The sequence below is a fragment of the Abramis brama genome, assembly GCF_963993115.1.
Source record: "Abramis brama genome assembly, chromosome: 10".
In the NCBI taxonomy this organism is placed as follows: Eukaryota; Metazoa; Chordata; class Actinopteri; order Cypriniformes; family Leuciscidae; genus Abramis; species Abramis brama.
Window position 1 is genome coordinate 30,083,472 of NC_139972.1, and position 20,786 is coordinate 30,104,257.

The 20,786-nt window shown below is 37.9% G+C and overlaps 1 protein-coding gene across 6 annotated transcripts in view; it reads right to left on the bottom strand.

Annotated features, from left to right (window-relative positions):
- robo1 (roundabout, axon guidance receptor, homolog 1) overlaps positions 1 to 20,786 on the bottom strand; it is a 285,568-nt gene that overhangs the window by 44,524 nt on the left and 220,258 nt on the right. For all 6 annotated transcript variants that reach the window (XM_084127208.1, XM_084127206.1, XM_084127207.1 and 3 more), the window contains 4 exons: positions 10,279 to 10,436; positions 4,566 to 4,686; positions 2,410 to 2,548; positions 2,122 to 2,249 (listed from right to left, as the gene is read on the bottom strand). In XM_084127208.1, coding sequence (XP_083983334.1) covers positions 2,122 to 2,249; positions 2,410 to 2,548; positions 4,566 to 4,686; positions 10,279 to 10,436 — 546 coding nt within the window. The remainder of the gene's footprint in view (positions 1 to 2,121; positions 2,250 to 2,409; positions 2,549 to 4,565; positions 4,687 to 10,278; positions 10,437 to 20,786) is intronic.

Genomic DNA, 20,786 nt, shown 5'->3' on the forward strand with positions numbered 1-20,786 from the left:
ACGGGGCCGTTTGCTCTTTTGGCAATGGTTGCGGCTCTCGCTCTACTTTGTTTCCATGGCCCATTAGCGGAGCTACTCATGGGACTCGCATGGCATTCTAGCACTTTCCTCAAATACATCAGTACTAATGACTAAATCGCCAGCTGAGAGAGGCCTCGTTTGTACCCAACATTATCTTTTCATGGCCTTTTAACAGAGAACTGACTCTTATTCCAAATTACTTATCTCAGAGAATATGTGTGTTTGTGTGTACATGTGCGCTTGACATTTACAAATTCTGAATTGACAAATCGTTTAAAGAATCAATTGACTGTTCAATGCACCTATGATGCCAAAAAATGCTGTCTAGGAAGGCAGCTCACTAATGCAATTCCTTCAAAAGACCAACCAGACATTCGCAAATACAAGTCATCATTTTGATGAATCTCATTCCTTGGCATCTGGAAAGCAATGTTATGCCAAAGGCAAGTTTAGTAATAAGCCTCTTTCGCTGGATAGATTGGTTATTGAAGCAGACGTGTTTATAAGTCTGGTTCCAATGCTACTGGCCTGCTAAACACACATGTAAAATAATAATTCAGCAATTTCTGTAAGCAATAAAAACCAGTAAAAGCAATAAGCGGTGCAACGAGGAGAAGGAGAAAACTGCTCAGGGGTGTCAGGAGACAACGTGGACATTGTTCTCTGAAGAGTGTGAAACACACTCAAGGGGACTTAAAGTGAAAAGGACGAAACAAAATGGACCTAGAGTAAAATAGATGTGTTCTTATGTATGGGTGTTTCTACAAATTAGCCACCTTTATGTCGTAGTGATTGATGGTATTTTTATTAACTTTATTTATTACAAATAATAATAATTTTTCTTTGTTAAATAGATCCTTGTCCTAGATTTTGCCATTTTAATTTTGATAATCCACTACCAAAATTATCCAATTCTAAACCGAATGAGTGACGTAAATCTAATCCAAATCAATATTGAAATATTGATTGGGAAAAATATCTATTATTACACACATTACGACTATACCTAGGTTGTACTAGATAAAGCGTTGTCGGGAAAATTCGTTTCGCGTACCTACCCCGAAGTGACAAAATAAAATTCTGCATCAAAATTTATAAGGAAAGACCAGTACTTTGTTTAGGCTTGGTCTGTAGAGAATTACAAACCTGCGCACATATATTCAAATGCACATAACTATAGAACCAATTCTTAATGCGCATGTGAACGCCATCAGCGTTTCTCACAGGTTCGCGTTTAAAGTCTGTGTAGAGAGAATGGTGTCGTCTTAGCGGCCCCTAATTTAATAACGAATGATCGTTGCGACGGAAGCGAATCAACTTTAGCTGGAAAATAACTTTATTAAAGAACCGCTATAAAGCCAAAACAATCTCTGTTACCTTAAATTATACGCTTATCTCTGTAAAGCTGCTTTGAAAAAATTTACATTGTTAAAAGCGCTATATAAATGAAGATGACTTGACTTGACTACTATACAATTTTCACCATGACAAACAATTCTGACCCAAATAAAGTTTTAGAATAAAGAATTGGTTATTTGGTAAGTGAGGAGCAAGATTGTGATAAAATATGAATTGCAATTAGTGATAAAAGTAAAGGAATTTTGACCAAAAAGTTGAAAATGTTATTTTGTTTTGTGCGTTCAGGATGCAAAAAATACAAGCTTCAAATTTAACCCAAGCTAGACGAAGGTTTCAGTCATTTTAAACAATGTAATTTCCACAACAGGGTGTTATCAAACACAGTAAATCATCTGTGATGTGTGACACTGTGTTGGGAATGATGCTTCAGTAAAATGACAGAAATCATCCTGTCTCACTCACAGGATACAGAAAAAATATAGTTTTCCAACAGCTAGGGGGGTAAAAAAAAAATGGGAAGGAATATTCACAACGATCCAGCATCCGTTCGGACAAATCAATCTGACAACCTGTCAAAGCTGAAAACGTCTGTCAAAAAAAACTAACAGCTGTGAATAAAGAGGTCAAAAACACACACACTCAGATTCCCGTCCACCAAAAGCATTGGTTACTTCCAATTATAGATTAGTGCTGGCAGGATCAGAGCGGTTTGTCAAACAGCGTGAGATGAGATGTTCTTACCGTGGACGGTGAGGGTGGCGCTGGCCTCCGTCTTCCCCATCATGTTCTCCGCCTGACAGGTATAAGTACCGGCGTCTCCTGAAGTCAGTCTCTTCAGTTTGAGAGTGTGGTCCTCCCAGATCTCATGCCTGAGAAGATGACGATACACAAACATAGATGCAATTAACCGAGGCCATCCTGATACACTCTATCTTATCAAGAGGTTCTTTAAGACTTTAAAGGACAGGCATTTGTCATTCGCATTTAATTGGCTTAATATAGGCTAACTAGACGTTTTATCACTCGTACCGTCCCTTGGGTAGATCTCCGTCCTCTTTCCTCCAGCGGATGGTGGGCACGGGGTCTCCTTGAGCTTCACACCTGAACTCAACACTCTGGTCCACCAGAACAGACTGACTGCTCGGCTTTCGCAAGAAGCTGGGCCTCTCTGCACACAAACACAAAGCGTATTATGTAATACAAGAAGTTTCCCAGAATTCCCTATGAGATATTCCCTTCGCTGATCCGATTATGAACTTCCAGCGATCTACATCTATTGAACTCTGACTTGTTGTTTTAGCCTAAACTTTCATGCAGCTAATCCTAAAGTAAGCTTCCTATCTGAATTATTTATTAAGATCATATCTCTTTGATGTTAGGATACTAATAATCTGTAAGAGGAATAGTTAACCCAAAAATTAACATTCTGTCATCATTTACTCCTTTTTTTACCTTTATGAGTTTCTTTGGTCTGTTGAACACAAAATAAGATATTTTGAACAGTGTTCGTTACCAAACTGTTTCTAGTCCCCATTGACTTCCATGGTATTTTTTTATTTATTTTTTTATACTATGAAAGTGTGGTAGAAAATTAATGAATAAAATAATAAAACTGTATTTTAAACTAACCATGATTCTAACATTAATAACACATAAACTTTACTTCCTCTTTCCAGGGCTAACATTCTAACACTTGGAAACACATTGAACTAAAACGTTCTGTTTTTGTCTATTTGAGTTATGGAAAATTGGGTGAAAAGGAGGGGGCTTGCTTCATATTTATAGAAGGTGATTTGATTTCTATGTGTCATGTCTTTATCCTATAAAACCTGATGTATTACTCTATGTGGCTGAGATTTCTCTGAGAACTGCTCGAGAAACTCTCCCGGCCGTAATTAAAGCATTTAAAGGGCAATTGCTGGAGTTTGTCTGTCATTTATGCTGCGCAGCAAGAAAACTAGTTAGTAAGGGAAACAAGTTAGACTAGGTGACTTATTGATTGGGGACGTTGATTTGTAGACGAGGCCCAGATAGACTAAACGTCGACAGTAGACGTTAGGGGACGTCGATTTGTAGACGAGGCCCAGAAAGTCAGGTTTAGGGAAAAATCTACCACAGAAGTCAATGGGGTCCATCAACTGTCTGGTTACCAACATTCTTCAAAATATCTTCTTTTGTGTTCAACAGAACAAAGAAATTCATACAGGTTTTACACAACATGTATATGAGTATATGATAAAATGTTAATTTTTGGGTGCACTATCCCTTTAAGATTAGGACTATCTAACCCACTGATATGAAGAAACATCAGTACAGTCCCTTTAAAGGCATGTCTATCATGGCAGTTAATTCATGTGTTCTGATTTCTTGAACAACCAATGGAATGGGTTATGGGAGGGGCTATCTGTTTGAACAACCAATGGCAGGGGGAAGTGTATTCAAAATCTGTTATAAAACAGTCATTATTTTTGACATTCTGTTTTGTGACTCTACTGCCACTAAAGATGGCACACTTCACCTCTAAATTGAATCTGAGGAGATGTTTTTGGAGGAATTATGTTTTGCTCCATTTCTTACACTTGATCTAAATTGAGAATGACAATAAACTAGACTTGACTTGACTTGACTTTCTCCCTGTAATGTGTAAATATGCAAGCAGACATTGAATAATGATGGCGTTGAGGAAGGCTGTGTTGCAGGGATTAAGGAGGGAAGGTCAAAAGCCTCAGCTCTGATGTGGATCATAGTGTAAACTGATATGTTAAGGTGTCGGACGACACAATGTATATTTGTGTGGGTATGTGTGAATGAAGGGGAGTGTGAAGGGTGAGCTGGTATTTGTTTCATGGCAAACTGATGATAAGGTTTAAGGGTCCATGTCTCCTTAACGGGGTCAATGACACGCTGGAGTCTTCCTACAGCTAAGCACACAAACTCTAAACATCTGGATTCTCTCCTGCTCTGCCCATAAACAAACACTTCATACAACGTGTGTGTGTGTTTAAGTGAATCCATCTGCATGCTTTTTTTTCACAATCAAATGCACCAGAGGTTTGTGTGGGAACCTGATTATATATACACATGTGCGTCTTGAGGAAGGCAGATCACATGCGGGAGTATTTGAGAATCAGACTTCTGATTTACTGAAATACATAAATTAAAGCAGAAATATATCGAAAACTTACCAAGAACAGTCAACTCCGCGATCTCGCTCTCTCGTTCCCCCATCATGTTGGTTCCCACGCACACGTACTTCCCTGCATCCGTTTTGCGGGTGTTGGTAATCATCAGTTTTCCTCCTCGTATCTGATGGAAAGATCATATGAGAAGTCATAAATATAAGGATTAAAGGACATAGTGACACAATGAGACACAATGCAAACCCCTCCATAATCACACAAAAACTACTGCAAAAATAAAATAATTATATATACATCTATATATATATATACTGTATTATCAATATATCAGTGCAATGTGTGTTGTGGCTATTCAGTTGGCTTATAGCTTCCCTTTTTTTTCTCAGGCAATTGTACAGGCAGCTGGGGGTCCTCTTTCACCTGAGCAGATCAAAATCATACACAACAAATCTGACCCCCGCATCAGGGGACCACACGGCGAGAGTCAATGAGGGGGATCAGAATGTGGCGGCTCTCCTACGGCCCCCTACCTGGCTGCACTTACACAGGTCAACATGTGGGTTCACTTTATGGCAGATCATGTCATGTCTCATTGATTATCATTCACTGCGGTCAGTGTTGAGTCCAGCGGCTGGATCTGACTGTGTTTAACATGTGGAATGTGTAAACAGAGTCTCAGTGACAAAGACCAGAGGCATTCGCTGTATATCCCATCATTTACAAATTAGATACAGATATTACACTTATGAGACACAAATGCCACATTCAATCTTCAAGACTGCACTAAAATGTGACACTGTAGCTAAAAAAAAAATATGGATGGATGAATGGACGGATGAATGGATGGATGAAACAACGATGAAACAAAAGATGATGGATGATGAAACGATGAAACAAAAGATGATGGGTGGTTGATGGATAAATGGATGGATGAAATAAGATGGATGGATGGATGAATGAATGAATGAATGGATGAATGAATGGAACGATGAAATGTATATTTGGAACGATGAAAAAAACGATGTTGGATGGATGAATGATGTATGGAACAATGAAACAAAAGATGATGGATGGATGAATGATGGATGGATGGAACAATTAAACAAAAAATGATGGATATTTGATGGATTAATAGATGGATGAATAGAACGATGATGGATTCATGATGGATATTTGATGGATAAATGGATGGATGGAATGAATGGATGGATGGATGAAACAACGATGAAACAAAAGATGATGGATGATGAAACGATGAAACAAAAGATGATGGGTGGTTGATGGATAAATGGATGGATGAAATAAGATGGATGGATGAATGAATGGATGAATGAATGGAACGATGTAATGTTTTTTTATATCTATATTTGGAACGATGAAAAAAACGATGTTGGATGGATGAATGATGGATGGAACAATGAAACAAAAGATGATGGATGGATGAATGATGGATTATGGAAAATGATGGATATTTGATGGATTAATAGATGGATGAATAGAACGATGATGGATTCATGATGGATATTTGATGGATAAATGGATGGATGGAATGAATGGAATGATGAAACAGATGATGATGGTTGATGGATAGAACGATTAAACAAAAGATGGTTGCTGGCTGAATGGAACATTGAACATTGATGGAACATTGAAACAAAAGATTATGGAGATTACATCCATTCATCCATTAATTTTGATGGATGAATGGATGGATGGAATGATGAAACAAAAGATGAATGGATGGATGGTGGATGGTTTATGCATAGATGGAACGATGAAACAAATGGTGGATGGAATGATGAAACAAAAGATGGTTGGATGGAACAATGAAACAAAACATTATGGATGAATGGAATGATGAACCAAAATATGAATGGATGGATGGTTGATGGAACGATGAAACAAAAGATGAATGATAAATGGAACAATAGACAGACAGACAGCCAGACAGATGAAAGTATGGAAAGTATAAATATAGTATTAATGAACATTAAAATGTACATTTTTTACTTTTTTGTTCACAAACTCTCAGAGATGTAAAATAAGAGTTTTATCTGATTGGTTTTACAGTCATTTACATTTAAAGGACTGCAAACATCTAAACAAAACATTCACTAGGTCTCATGGGACGTTTCTGAGTACTTCCAAACCGGACACGTTCTAAAACGTTCTGAAGCATTCTTGAGCCCTGTCGCCTCTCCTAAATATTAATGGTGGAAAAGAGTCTTTAAACAAAGGAGAGGTCGGAGGGGAAAGGAAGGAGGGTGAGTTTATTTAAGGCACCCTATGGTGTTGGAGAGGTTTTGAAGTGTCATTATGTTACTGTTTGTTTGAGCGAGAGCTTAACGGCTGAAACGGCACAAGACTCGCAAAGCAGACAAGGTCAGGTCAGACGTAGGAGTGGGAGAATGTGTGTGTGAGTATTAAGGAACTAATACAGTGAAGAACCCAAAGGAAAAGTGAGAATGTGCCTCAGGAAAAACTCAAGATCCATTTCAAAAGATAGCCAGCTGCTTGTTGCAATGTATTGTGGTATTGCCTTATCTGTTAATGAAAACATGTAGCATAATCTGAAAGCGCACCTAAAAACTGTCTGATAGGAAGCCATCTGTTTGCTATGACACGTAACATGCCACAGAGCTCTGCTAGACAGCCCAAAAACTCCTCTTCACGTCCAAAGTACACGCAGACACATATTTGGAGTTCCATCACAGCAGGACAGCTTTACTCTCGGTCCAGAGTCAATGAACACGCCTTCGCTCCCTCCGTCCTCGGATGCGATCAATCTGAGCATTGGGAGATTGCTTTATTCGCATGCCTTTTGTCTTGTGTGGTTTGGCTCATAAGTGCTCATTCAGGGCTCACGGTGTGGAGTCACTCAGCAGACCATGATAATCACACACCAACTCAGAACAAAAAGCTGCAAAACAATACAGAGCGCGCTGCTCCAGTTAATTTGAGCAGACTGCAGCAATTACTGCTGAAAAGCAATTAATGGCCACATTGGAGCTCCTTAATTTAGAGATAACAGTGGAACGCAAAACAAATGAATAATGCTGATGCTGATTACTGTATGCAGAGCTGTAGTTGAGCCAATGTTTCGAATAAAATCAGTTAATCGCTGTGAAGTGCATTTTGCCCCCAAACAAAAAACAAAGACAAAGATGCTTCTTAAAGGAAAACAACATGTTTACACTCTTTGCACAATTAGACCATTCTCCATTCTCATAATGGCCACTCTCAAGTCTCATTGCTGTAATTATAAAAAAAAAAAAATCTAATATATATATATATATATATATATATATATATATATATATATATATATATATATATATATATATATATATATACACATATATATATGTGTGTGTGTGTGTGTGTGTGTGTGTGTGTGTGTGTGTATGTATGTATGTATGTATGTATATATATATATATATATATATATATATATATATATGTATATATATGTATGTATATATGTGTGTGTATATATATGTATGTATATATGTGTGTGTGTGTGTGTGTGTGTATATATAAATAAAAAATTGTTTTTCATTGCTGTAATAAAAAAAATCTTATATATATATGTGTGTGTGTGTGTGTGTGTGTGTATATAAATAAAAAATTGTTTCTCATTGCTGTAATAAAAAAAATTAAACAAAATTACTTATTTATATAATTTTATTATTACAGCAATGAGAAAGAAAAATATATATATACACACACACACACACATACACATATATTAAATTGTGTGTGTTTGACCTACATTATGAGGACCCTTATAATGTAGTGTGTATTCAGGTTTCAGGCCATGCCCTCTACATTATGAGTACATGCCGATGTCCTCATAATTCAAATTGCTACAAAAAAACATACTAAATGGTTTTCCAAACGGTTTAGGGCTAGAAAATGTCATTAGCTCAGTATAAAACCATTACGCCTATGAAACGTCCTCATAATGATAGGAGTACCAACATGTGGGTGTGTTTGAGATGACCATACAGTTTAATGTCTACATAATTGTAGACTGCAGACTACAGATAAGCTACACACACATACACCACCACCACTAACATCAACAACAAACTTGATCTGGTTTGATTCAGCCATTCTAATCAGCACAATTGCAACATCATAGTTACACGCTGTCGTAACTTTGGAATGCGTAACACATTCCTTCATTGCCTTTTTAGTCAGTGCTAAGCAGTAAAATGGTATTCTCAAAAAAACCCTGTCTACGGTCTGATTAAAAATAACAAAACCCCCCAAGCCACCTTTAGCTTTATTCTACACAAATAAGCCACGTGGAAAACGAGCAGCGGCGTGCACATCAAAGTCACTCTTTTAACGACAAAAGAGGCCTGATTTATCCCGTTACTTAATTTCCCACACATTTAATTAGAAAAACCTAATTGGTGGCCCTGGTTTAAAGACTGCATTAAATCAGCAGAGAGAGAGTTTTCGGCTCGTGAACACTGGCGAAGGCAAACTTTCATTCCCACATGCCCTTCCAATCAGATGAATGGGCTCCATTAATTTTCCCCGACAGAGTCGGCCATGACGCAGTTTAAACACTCATCAGCAGAAGCCCTAATCGGCCTTCACTTGCTGGAGAAATGCAGCAGAAGCAATTGTTATCCACATGCATTAAATAAGGGAACTTCTTTTCGCTGTGTCTTTTTTATTAACAAATCAGCAGGTCTTCGTTAGTACCTCTAAAATGAAAATTAGGAAGGGACCTGGTTTGATTTGCAAACACAAGGCCGGATGTGAAGCTCATATTTTTTTATTGAACACAGCAACAGTAAGTCATCCATAAAAAATGTGTGTTACTTGAGCAGTAAATTTGTTTGAGTCATCAGTTTTGAAGTGGGACTACCGTTTTAGGCGGACAAAATCCCACAAATCCTGTCAGCCGAGCTTAAAAATGTAACTTTCCCGATTTTCAACCTTTATATTTTTACTATTTGTCCATGTTACCCGGACAGAGAAATTCACATTCTCAGCAAAAGTCCACCGGATGATGTGTTTTGCGGTTTCTCTGACTTTAGACAGCTTTCATGAAAACTACAGATTATACTTGATCGGATCAACAGAGGGTTATTAACAGAACAGTTATTGTAAGGGTTTATCGCTGAAAACTGTATCGTTCTTTGTCTACTCTTTAAACAGCATTACGGTGAAAGTGGAACACTATGGCAACAGCTTTCTTACCTGTACGAGACGGCGTTTTTCTTTCGGGAGGAACTACTGACAGAATGGTAGTTTTTCCAGTTTGAAGTGTTGACTACAAACACGGAGGTTAAGATTTTCGCAGCGTTCTCTCCATATTTACAATTTTTGCAGCGTTTAGCCACTGCCTAAAACACACTGGATCCTTCACAGGAAACGGAAACTCATTCCCGCTAAACGTTTACTCTTTGAATTCTTGCACACAGGAACTATAAGTCGACACCATTATGACTAAAAGTTTGCTGAGAAGTATTTCCTTCTAAAGCAAGGCAATATTTGACTCTGATCAAGTGTATCCAATAGTTGCAGACTGGTGGGAGTGGCCTTGGATGGCAACATTCCCAGTGCATTATGGGTGTTGAAGTTTTCCTACCTATTGGTAAAAGGGAAGACAACAGCCTTTTCTCTAGTCAAAATGACAAAAATGTGTTCGCCTTTCTACTGCACAGGCAGACAAGTTATATTGAAAGCCCATTTTGCCAACTGTGAAGTATCTCTTTAACCAGTCAGATATGCTTACCGTTATCCTCTCATCTCTGTCGTCGATGGTGACTCCATCTTTCTTCCAGGAGATGGTGGGTTCTGGGTGTCCACGGGGCGGCTGGCACTCCATGACCGCTGGCTCGCCCGCCGCCACCATCACGTCCACGGGGTTCTGTCGGAAATCGTCTCGAAGAACTGGTAAAAAGAGAGAGAAAAACAGGGATATTAGAAACACGAACAGCATTTCTATCAGGAAACTACACACGCTAACATTTAAAGAAGAGGAATAACAAATTAGAAACCATGAGAGGATCATTTTTCTACTCTTTCCAAGTGCAAACCACCTCTAATTTACTTCAAACATACAAAGATTAAACCTAAAACTTCTGTTTACATTAGCTAAAAAGGCACAAAAGAGGGTTTGGAATATAAAGTGCTCTTCCTGCATGGAAATGTAAGTGATATTAATGTGGGACACAAGATTGAACATTCATCTAGACCACTGCTGAAGTGTGCAATAACGTCTGAACCCAAAAAACACACACATGTGTTTAAAGTCTAAGCATGTTAGTCGACCCTGTTACCCTTCTGACGGATTTGCTTAAAGCGTTCCCATTAATCCGAGAAAGCATGCCTTTCACAGTGCCATGTAGATACTATACAGCAGCACATTAGATTAGTCCAATGTTTTAAATTATATACACATGACATGGGAAAAGGACATGTGGTGAAACGCAGCAACTTGACTCGAGATATTTTCCAAAACCCAGTGAGCTGCCAACCTAGAAAGTATTTTATAGTCAATGTGAAACCATATTTGCTTTTGCAAAGCACATTTCTGATCTTATTACAAATCTTATTGGGCATTATTACAAAAAATTATTAATGTTCACCTTGTTTATGGAAACATTACAATTTATTTATTTATTTTTTGAAACAGTAAAATTGTGAAATATTATTACAATTTAAACAGTATATATTTATCCTGTGACGGTAAAGCTGAATTTTCAGCATCATTACTCCAGTCTTCAGTGTCACATGATCCTTCAGAAATCATTCTAATATGATGATTTTGAGTTCAAGAAACATGTATTATTTATTATTACATTATTGTATCATATACTATTATTATTATTACTATTGTTTATTAGTACTATATGTTAAAAGATTACCAAGGTGAACGTGTGTATAATATTTTTAATTTATATTTATTTTAAAATATTTTATATAAAATATAAATATAGCCTATAAATTATATATATATATATATATTATATAATTTTTTATTTGTTAAAAGAATAAATATTACATAAAAAAAATTAAGCACGTATCAGTAACTCTCCCCTTTTTCATAAAAGTACGTGCAAGTCGACAGAAATGGAAACTTCTTTGGGCTCTCACGCCCCTGAACGTGTTCCTGTCGGCACGATTACCCTCAGCTCTAGATCAAAGTGAGATGCTCAAGGTAACCTGAACTCCTGACTGCCTCCAAATTCCTTTAAGACTTTAAGCACTTAATTGGCCATATGATTCCAGTTTCTACTGCTTGTAATGTCACAGCAGGTAAAAGTCCTCCTTTCCCCACTGAAAAATGTCCAAACGGAGGTGATTCGCTGAAAGAAATGGAAATAATTTATTCTCCTCATCTCTTGCTCTCTTTTTCCATCATTTCTCTGTAACAATCTCTCAAGCATATCATTCCTTCCAGCCAAGGGTTTCAACAGGCATCTCGTTTTCCTCGACCGGCTTAATTAGGCAGTCTATAGAGGAAAGACACACATGCACACCAGAAGATCACTGGCCGGTGAGAGAGATGAGGGTCAGTGTCTAATATGAACTGTGTTCGCTCTCCATGGATCAGCTAAGGGATTCGGATTTTCGCAGCGGACCAACAAACTTGGATTGAGTTTGCAGAGTTGTGTGAACCCAACTCACGCTTGATTTGCACCCTGAGCTGAGAAACCTGATAGCATGCTTGCTTTCTAACAGGGCCTTGTGGGGAAAGTTGTGTGTGTGTGTGTGTACATATGTCAAGTTCTGAAAATGTCTACAAAATGGGAATGGAGTCCTGGAAATGATATAAACCACTGAAGTGAGACAGAGAGAGTGACGGCAAGAGAGAGAAACCAAGCCCGTCTCTTTAAAGTGACAGTTCACCCAAAAAAGTAATATAACCTGCTTTCTTCTATGAAACACACATTTTTGAAGAACATCGAATATACTACACAAGTCATATTAATTACTTTTATTCTGCTTTTGCATTCTATCTGAATGCATCAGTCCATATTCAGTGTAATCTACCAGTATACTGTTCGAAATTTTTCCTTTTTGTGCTCACTAAATGTCATATTGGTTTAAAATGACATGAAGGTGAATATACAGTATGACAACATAATTTTCATTGAGAATTACGCCTCTAAACCTCGTGGTCAAAACTGCCATTGAATGAAAACGGCAAATAAATAAATAAATAACCACAATAAGTATATCCCCTAGTAATTTTACTTGACTTTGATAATTACAAAATATAGGCCATTTTGTTTTTGGACCAAATTCTAATGATCCATCTATGTGTAAAAAGCTTTAAATCTGTACACAAACTACTGAATGCTCAGTCTCTTCTCTACTAAACCTGGCAACCCAAAAGCGCTTGTTCAGTTTCCAGAACTTTTGCAGAACTTTATGCTTCACAGAAATTTGAAACAGATGCGGTAACGTCAAATTAAAATGAGATTTGCATTGATATGCCTCCGACATTAATGAAATGAATATTTAATACCACACATGGGCTACAGAGGGACGATAGTAAGAGCTCTGCTGGGCGGAAATGAAATGGATTTTGCTGAGCCACCACTGAGGGTTTCTGGAGTGTTCTACTGGAGCCATTGGGGAACTGGAGATTTGCTAAAAAAAGCACTTCAAAAACCCAGAGCTGGCAAAGACGCAGGGAGATTTGTCAGGAACGGGATTGTGGGCCTTGAAGAGAAACCATGGGGAACGACCAAAATACAGCAGTTGCAGTAGAATAAATATGTATTATAATCACAACGTCTATCTGCTTAGAAGTTTCCTAAACATTATCATGCTGAAAAGCCCAGCAAATGGTGTTTTTTGGATGTTGGTGTGCTAGTTTGTCCCCACCAGACTGCCTAACCTCATCTATCTTAGGATTACTTGCACTTTTAAGCCAAAAAGATCACAATAATTGACCGGTCTAACTAGCAAGAACCTGGTTCTTCACTAGCTTAACCAGCAATGTGTTCACCAAACTAGCTCTAACTAGTCAGGGATTCAGATTTGTAGGTTTCAAACCATGGGGGATTCTGCTATAGAAATGGAAAGGAACTGTGATCATCATCATGTTGCATCACGTATTTTAAGCAATCCATAACTTCCAGCATCTGTCCAATCGAGTATCACGTACAAAACGAAACGTCATTTGGGCGGAAATTGCGGAATCGTGAGAATATTTAGAGAAACAGAAACGAGAACGTGCACTGTATGTCAGGTTTGCGAGAACAATTCCACATGAACAATGTGCGCATGCGAACGCAATCGTTCCCAGATGTGAACCCACGGAAAACCGCCGCACATTCCCTCTCCTCCAGATCATCTGTCCACATGGTGCCTGCTAAACATAATACAAAAATGGAGGGATGACAAATTAGAGCGAGACCTCATTTAGAACGCTCTTCGCCTCCTGGGTCACCGCGCCATTGCAGGTCAGACTGAAGCTGGAGTCATGCCAGTCGCTGGTTATCCAACACTTAAGACCACCCGCTAAAAGAGTGCGTTCAGAAGAATGAAGAACGGGTAGGAAAAGCCACATTTTTTTTAAAAATGCCTTTACAAAAACTACTGTGGCGGCACGAACTAAGTGACAGTAAAGCAAGCATGATACTTTTGATATATACCATGGTACCATGATTTTAAAAGGTAAATTCTAGCTGATAATTATTGTTAGACTGATGCAATAAATAAATAATTTTTAAGTGTTACCAAATCAATTAAAAACAAAATAATAATTACTAAGATTATTAGTTAATTAAATAGACCAATATAAATAATTATTTTATTATTATTTTTATTATTATTATTATTATTATTAATAATAAATTTATTATTTTTTTATTTCAATTTTTTATTCTTATAAATTTATTCTTAATTTCTATTACATTAATTTATTTATTTAAACTTATTTAATCTATTTTGTCTGAAAAAAAAATGACAGGTGAACACGAAATTATAATACATCTCAATATTATAAAGTTGAAAATATACTGCATACTCTTTTTAAGATTTGCAATATTACATTCAAAAGTGTCATTACATTTTAAGTGTGTTATAGAAGATGGCAAAGGCAATCTGAAAATAAAAATAGTGGAAATAAGCAAGCACAACTAAATATCCAATATTACCTGACTCTATTACCTTACTTTATTAATGGATGCTCAACATTCCAAAGAAAATAAATAAATAAATAAATAAATAAATAAAAATCCTTTACCAAAAATGCAATAACTTGCTTTTCCTGTGAAATTATGCCATTTAGCTATTTAGGCATGCTATTTATTTTTTTTATTTTTTAAACTAGCATTCAGTTTGGCTCCATTATGGCTGGTAATGCACACTTTTTTTCCTTACTGAATTCAATGTTTAACTCAAACTGCTGTAGTAAAATGGACAACAAATAGCAATACACTCTGACTAAAGTATAAATGCAAAAATTGCATTCAAACTACTAGCTAGCCAAACATCTAGTGGACAATAATGAGGTGGAATGAAGTTTCCTTCCACCTCACCAAATGCCTCGTCCACTCTTCCTCCCTCCATTATTTTCCACCAAACCATCATGAGTGCCCACCTCATTCATCACTGCCTGATGCTTGAACCCTCTCCTCTGTCTGTAGGGTCTCCAGGGCTGGTGAGGGCCAGAACTTGCCGCTGGAAATGCACACTTTAGAGAGGACATACTATACCTGCCTAGAGTCTCAAAGAGCCGATCGATACGCTGCTCTCATTAGCAGCAGAGAGCTGGGAGGAGATGGGGGGAGGGAGGGATACAAACCCGCTAGTGCGTTCACAGCAAGCTAACCCTGCCTGGAGCTGCGGCGTCCGCTGGGGTTTACAACTCTCGCTCTTTCTCTTTCGCTCTCCGCAGCTGATACCGCTCTCCTGGTGAGTCTCGACTTCAAAGGAAGGCCCCCAGCTACGGTGCGTTAACCCCCTGCTCCTGCGCCCATGTGGCGGCACGGTCAAGGTCTGGTGTGTGCGCGGATAAGGTGTCTCTGAGGAGACGGGACGAAGCAAAGCAATCTCCTGCACTTTCTCCAGAGGATAACTGGCTCATTGACTGAGCCTGGTTTCTCCCACGTTTTTTTTTTCTTTTTCTGTTTCTGTCACCTGATGGCGTTAGGTTATTTGCCACCTTTGACTTGCTTAGTTGGGGTTTGAAAGACACTTAATATTCAGTAATATAAACCTTAGTCAGGTTAGACACTATATTGAATTTAACACGGGTGAAAATGAGGCTGTGAGGGATAGGCTTACAATCTTTACTTTGGAAAGCATTGTATAAAGGTCATAGATCATGTAATTTTCACAACTCCTTGACACTTCTGAATGAGAACAAAAGGGGTTTTCGCACCGGAGGAACCTTTTCATAGTTCCTAGAACTAATTGCGGAGGTACCCCCTTTTCTGGCATGTTCGCACTTCAGGAACTGGGAACGAATTTAGTTCTAGGAACGCCTTTTGGGAGAAATAAATTAGCTCCTACTTCAGAGTAGGGTCTAACCCAGCACAACAGGAACTAACACTGACATAAGTGTAAATTGATTGGATGAGCGCATGCACGTGAAACACCAACACCCAGAATTTAATACATAATACAGAAAGCTTATGTTAATGGCATTTATCTGTCGCCTTTGCGGCATTGTGTTCTTTTCTCAGCCTTAATGATATGTAGCACTGCAAACTGTCGTAGGAGATTTCGTCCCTTCTTGCTCTTTCCATCGCCACCCTGTTGGCTAGTTCCTATAACTACCAGGTGCGAAAATTTTAATTTGTCTTATATCTGATGAAGTTTGAATCATTAATTCTGTTATTTTTCCTGCTTATTACTGTAAAGATGCTTTGAAACAATCTGTATTGTTTAAAGCGCCGCATAAATGAAGACGACTTGACTTTAAACCAAAATATCGGCACTTTAAACCAATAAGGCTCCTTTTGAGCATTTGCAAGAGTGTACGGCATCTGGCGATGGGGTAAACGGTGGTGTACGCTTCAGCTATGCAGAAATAAACAGACAGTATGTGAACGGCAACCAACAAACAAACGCTCGAAAAGAAGCACCCGTCACGCTTACACTTAACCAGCACACCTGACAGAGGCGTTTCAGATCAAATCTCCCCTATCGCTCTCGCAATGACCTCAAAACGAGGCTCGTGCTCTGATGTGCCTCAATGTGTGTGTGGAAATAAAGGCTTCTTTTCAACCCCTCCACGGTCTGTTAGTCTTCAGGGGGCCTGTGGAAATGAAACAGCAGGCACATGATTTTACTGCCATATGCTTTGCTTGGCACTGATGAAGGACAAGTCCTCCCTTAACTATTCAATTACCTAGTGACCTGTTTTTTTAGGGGTGGCAGACACGGTACAGGACATGTAGTGTACTTCAATGGGGTGATTTAGAGGGTCTTATAACTCATTTGGGAGTACTAAAGTGTGTTAACACAGAGAAAAAAAAGTTACATTAGGACGGGAGTTGGGAGACTTTTCCCAACTCAACCGACCAGCCGGTTCCAGCAAGAAGGGATTAAGAGAGGAAAAAAAAAAGAGGAAGCTCCAATCAAGAGATTTAAACAATGACGCTACTATCAATAAACAAATATGAGGGAAACATCATTTTGGTGGCCGTCAGGGATTGAAACTTGGCCTAACTGGCTACGATTATGAAAACATTTAACAAGTCGCTGGAGATGGCAAACAAAAGCGAAGTTGGAATCGAATGGAAACCGTTTCAGTTGATTAATAGTACTTGTCAGGTTTTAGTGACCTGTTATTTTAGGGTGGCGGACTAAGAAAAGGGCTAATTCATCAAGTCTAGTGGAAGAGGACCTGAAAGGAAACCGCTATTGATAGGAGTCCCTGCCTCGTTCAGAAAGGCGACCCTAAAAAGCGCAGGAGACAGAGAGTCTATTCACTATACCTGTTTATTAACATGGTCAGAGCTGTTTGTAGTTGTTAGAAGAATGGCAGGAGGTTTCCAAACCAGGTTTAGGTCATGTTCAGCATGCAGCAAGGCAGACTGGGAAAATTTAGCCATTTAAGTAATTCACCCAAAAATGAAAATTCTGTCAACCACAGAACGCTTCCTTTCTTCTGTGGTTGTTTGGACCCCATTGACTTCTCCAATATCTTCTTGTGTGTTCAAACAGGTTTGGAACGGTATGAGTGTGAGTAAATGATAAGAGAATTTCACTTTTGTGTGAGCTATTATCCCTCGGTTTCAACAGTACTATATAATTTATCACATACAACGTGCCTGTTTTTTGGGAACACCGTTATCATGATCACCGATTGCTTTTTTCTTTTAACCTCAGAGGAAAACGAAACACAAAGTAGCTATTAGTTTGATCAAGCCTTTGTCACATTTCTCACTGTGCTCAGCTTCCGCTGTCATTAACAGAAGCGCAGCGGGGCGTCTGTTCACAATCGCCATCATACAACAATGATGGTGAGGGGGGTGTGAACAAACATTGCTGTAGTAATAAATAAAAGCTTTCAAATAAACTGTCCAAACAAGTCATATCAGCCCACTTGAGTGGTGTTGTTTTGTGTGGAGGTTTTTTTGTCAAGAGCAGTGCAGCAGAGCGTTTGACAGGTCCTCATGTAGCTACGTGGGTAAATTGCCACAGCAGAGAGCAGCTGAACGACAGTTTAAATTAGTGGACAGCAAGAATAATATGAGTATCCCCGAAAACCGAAGACAAATAGGACTAGAAAGAGGTGTTTATGCAAAAGCCACCACAGTGCTAGTGTGCTGTGGCTGGTTGCTATGTGGTTGATAGGTTGTTACTTATATAGGTTGTATACTAATATATATAATATATATATAAAATAAGTATTTGAACACCCTGCTATTTTGCAAGTTCTCCCACTTAGAAATCATGGAGGGGTCTGACATTGTCATTGTAGGTGCATGTCCACTGTGAGAGACATAATCTAAAAAAAAAAAGAAATCACAATGTATGATTTTTTAACTATTTATTTGTATGATACAGCTGCAAATAAGTATTTGAACACCGGAGAAAATCAATGTTAATATTTGGTACAGTAGCCTTTGTTTGCAATTACAGAGGTCAAACGTTTCCTGTAGTTTTTCACCAGGTTTGCACACACTGCAGGAGGGATTTTGGCCCACTCCTCCACACAGATCTTCTCTAGATCAGTCAGGTTTCTGGGCTGTCGCTGAGAAACACGGAGTTTGAGCTCCCTCCAAAGATTCTCTATTGGGTTTAGGTCTGGAGACTGGCTAGGCCACGCCAGAACCTTGATATGCTTCTTACAGAGCCACTCCTTGGTTATCCTGGCTGTGTGCTTCGGGTCATTGTCATGTTGGAAGACCCAGCCTCGACCCATCTTCAATGCTCTAACTGAGGGAAGGAGGTTGTTCCCCAAAATCTCGCAATACATGGCCCCGGTCATCCTCTCCTTAATACAGTGCAGTCGCCCTGTCCCATGTGCAGAAAAACACCCCCAAAGCATGATGCTACCACCCCCATGCTTCACAGTAGGGATGGTGTTCTTGGGATGGTACTCATCATTCTTCTTCCTCCAAACACGTTTAGTGGAATTATGACCAAAAAGTTCTATTTTGGTCTCATCTGACCACATGACTTTCTCCCATGACTCCTCTGGATCATCCAAATGGTCATTGGCAAACTTAAGACAGGCCTTGACATGTGCTGGTTTAAGCAGGGGAACCTTCCGTGCCATGCATGATTTCAAACCATGACGTCTTAGTGTATTACCAACAGTAACCTTAGAAACGGTGGTCCCAGCTCTTTTCAGGTCATTGACCAGCTCCTCCCGTGTAGTTCTGGGCTGATTTCTCACCTTTCTTAGGATCATTGAGACCCCACGAGGTGAGATCTTGCATGGAGCCCCAGTCCGAGGGAGATTGACAGTCATGTTTAGCTTCTTCCATTTTCTAATGATTGCTCCAACAGTGGACCTTTTTTCACCAAGCTGCTTGGCAATTTCCCTGTAGCCCTTTCCAGCCTTGTGGAGGTGTACAATTTTGTCTCTAGTGTCTTTGGACAGCTCTTTGGTCTTGACCATGTTAGTAGTTGGATTCTTACTGATTGTATGGGGTGGACAGGTGTCTTTATGCAGCTAACGACCTCAAACAGGTGCATCTAATTTAGGATAATAAATGGAGTGGAGGTGGACATTTTAAAGGCAGACTAACAGGTCTTTGAGGGTCAGAATTCTAGCTGATAGACAGGTGTTCAAATACTTATTTGCAGCTGTATCATACAAATAAATAGTTAAAAAATCATACATTGTGATTTCTGGATTTTTTTTTTAGATTATGTCTCTCACAGTGGACATGCACCTACGATGACAATTTCAGTTCAAATTCAATTTAAGTATTATAAATTTCTGAATAAATTTTTGAGCTTTATGTACTTTTTTATTCACATCTTGATCCCCAGTATGTACATGGATGAAAACCCGACACAATACCTTAAATCATATGTATGTATGTATGTATGTATATATACATATATATATATACATATATATATATATATATATACATATGTATATATGTGTGTGTGTGTGTATATATATATATATATATATATATATATATATATATATATATATATATATATACATACATACATACATACATACATATGATTTAAGGTATTGTGTCGGGTTTTCATCCATGTACATACTGGGGATCAAGATGTGAATAAAAAAGTACATAAAGCTCAAAAATTTATTCAGAAATTTATAATACTTAAAGTTGGGCGCAATAAAATAAAATAAAATAAAATAAAATAAAATAAAATAAAATAAAATAAAATAAAATAAAATAAAATAAAATAAAATAAAATAAAATAAAATAAAATAAAATAAAATAAAATAAAATAAAATAAAATAAAATAAAATAAAATAAAATAAAATAAAATAAAATAAAATAAAATAAAATAAAATAAAATAAAATAAAATATTAGCAAGTAACAGTAAAGGACAACAAATATTTTGTAGAGGTATTAATGCTAACACTTTACAATAAGGTTTCATTTATATATGATTTGAGGTATCGTGTCGGGTTTCCATCCACATACTTATGTACATATTGGGTATCAAGATGTGAATAAAAAAAAGTGCATAATAAAGCTCAAAAAATAATTCAGAAATTGATTAGAAACATATGAAAAGTATAATACTTAAGGTTGAATAAAATAAAATAATTAGCAAGTACCAGTAAAAGCCAACAAATATTTTGTAGAGGTATTAATGGTAAC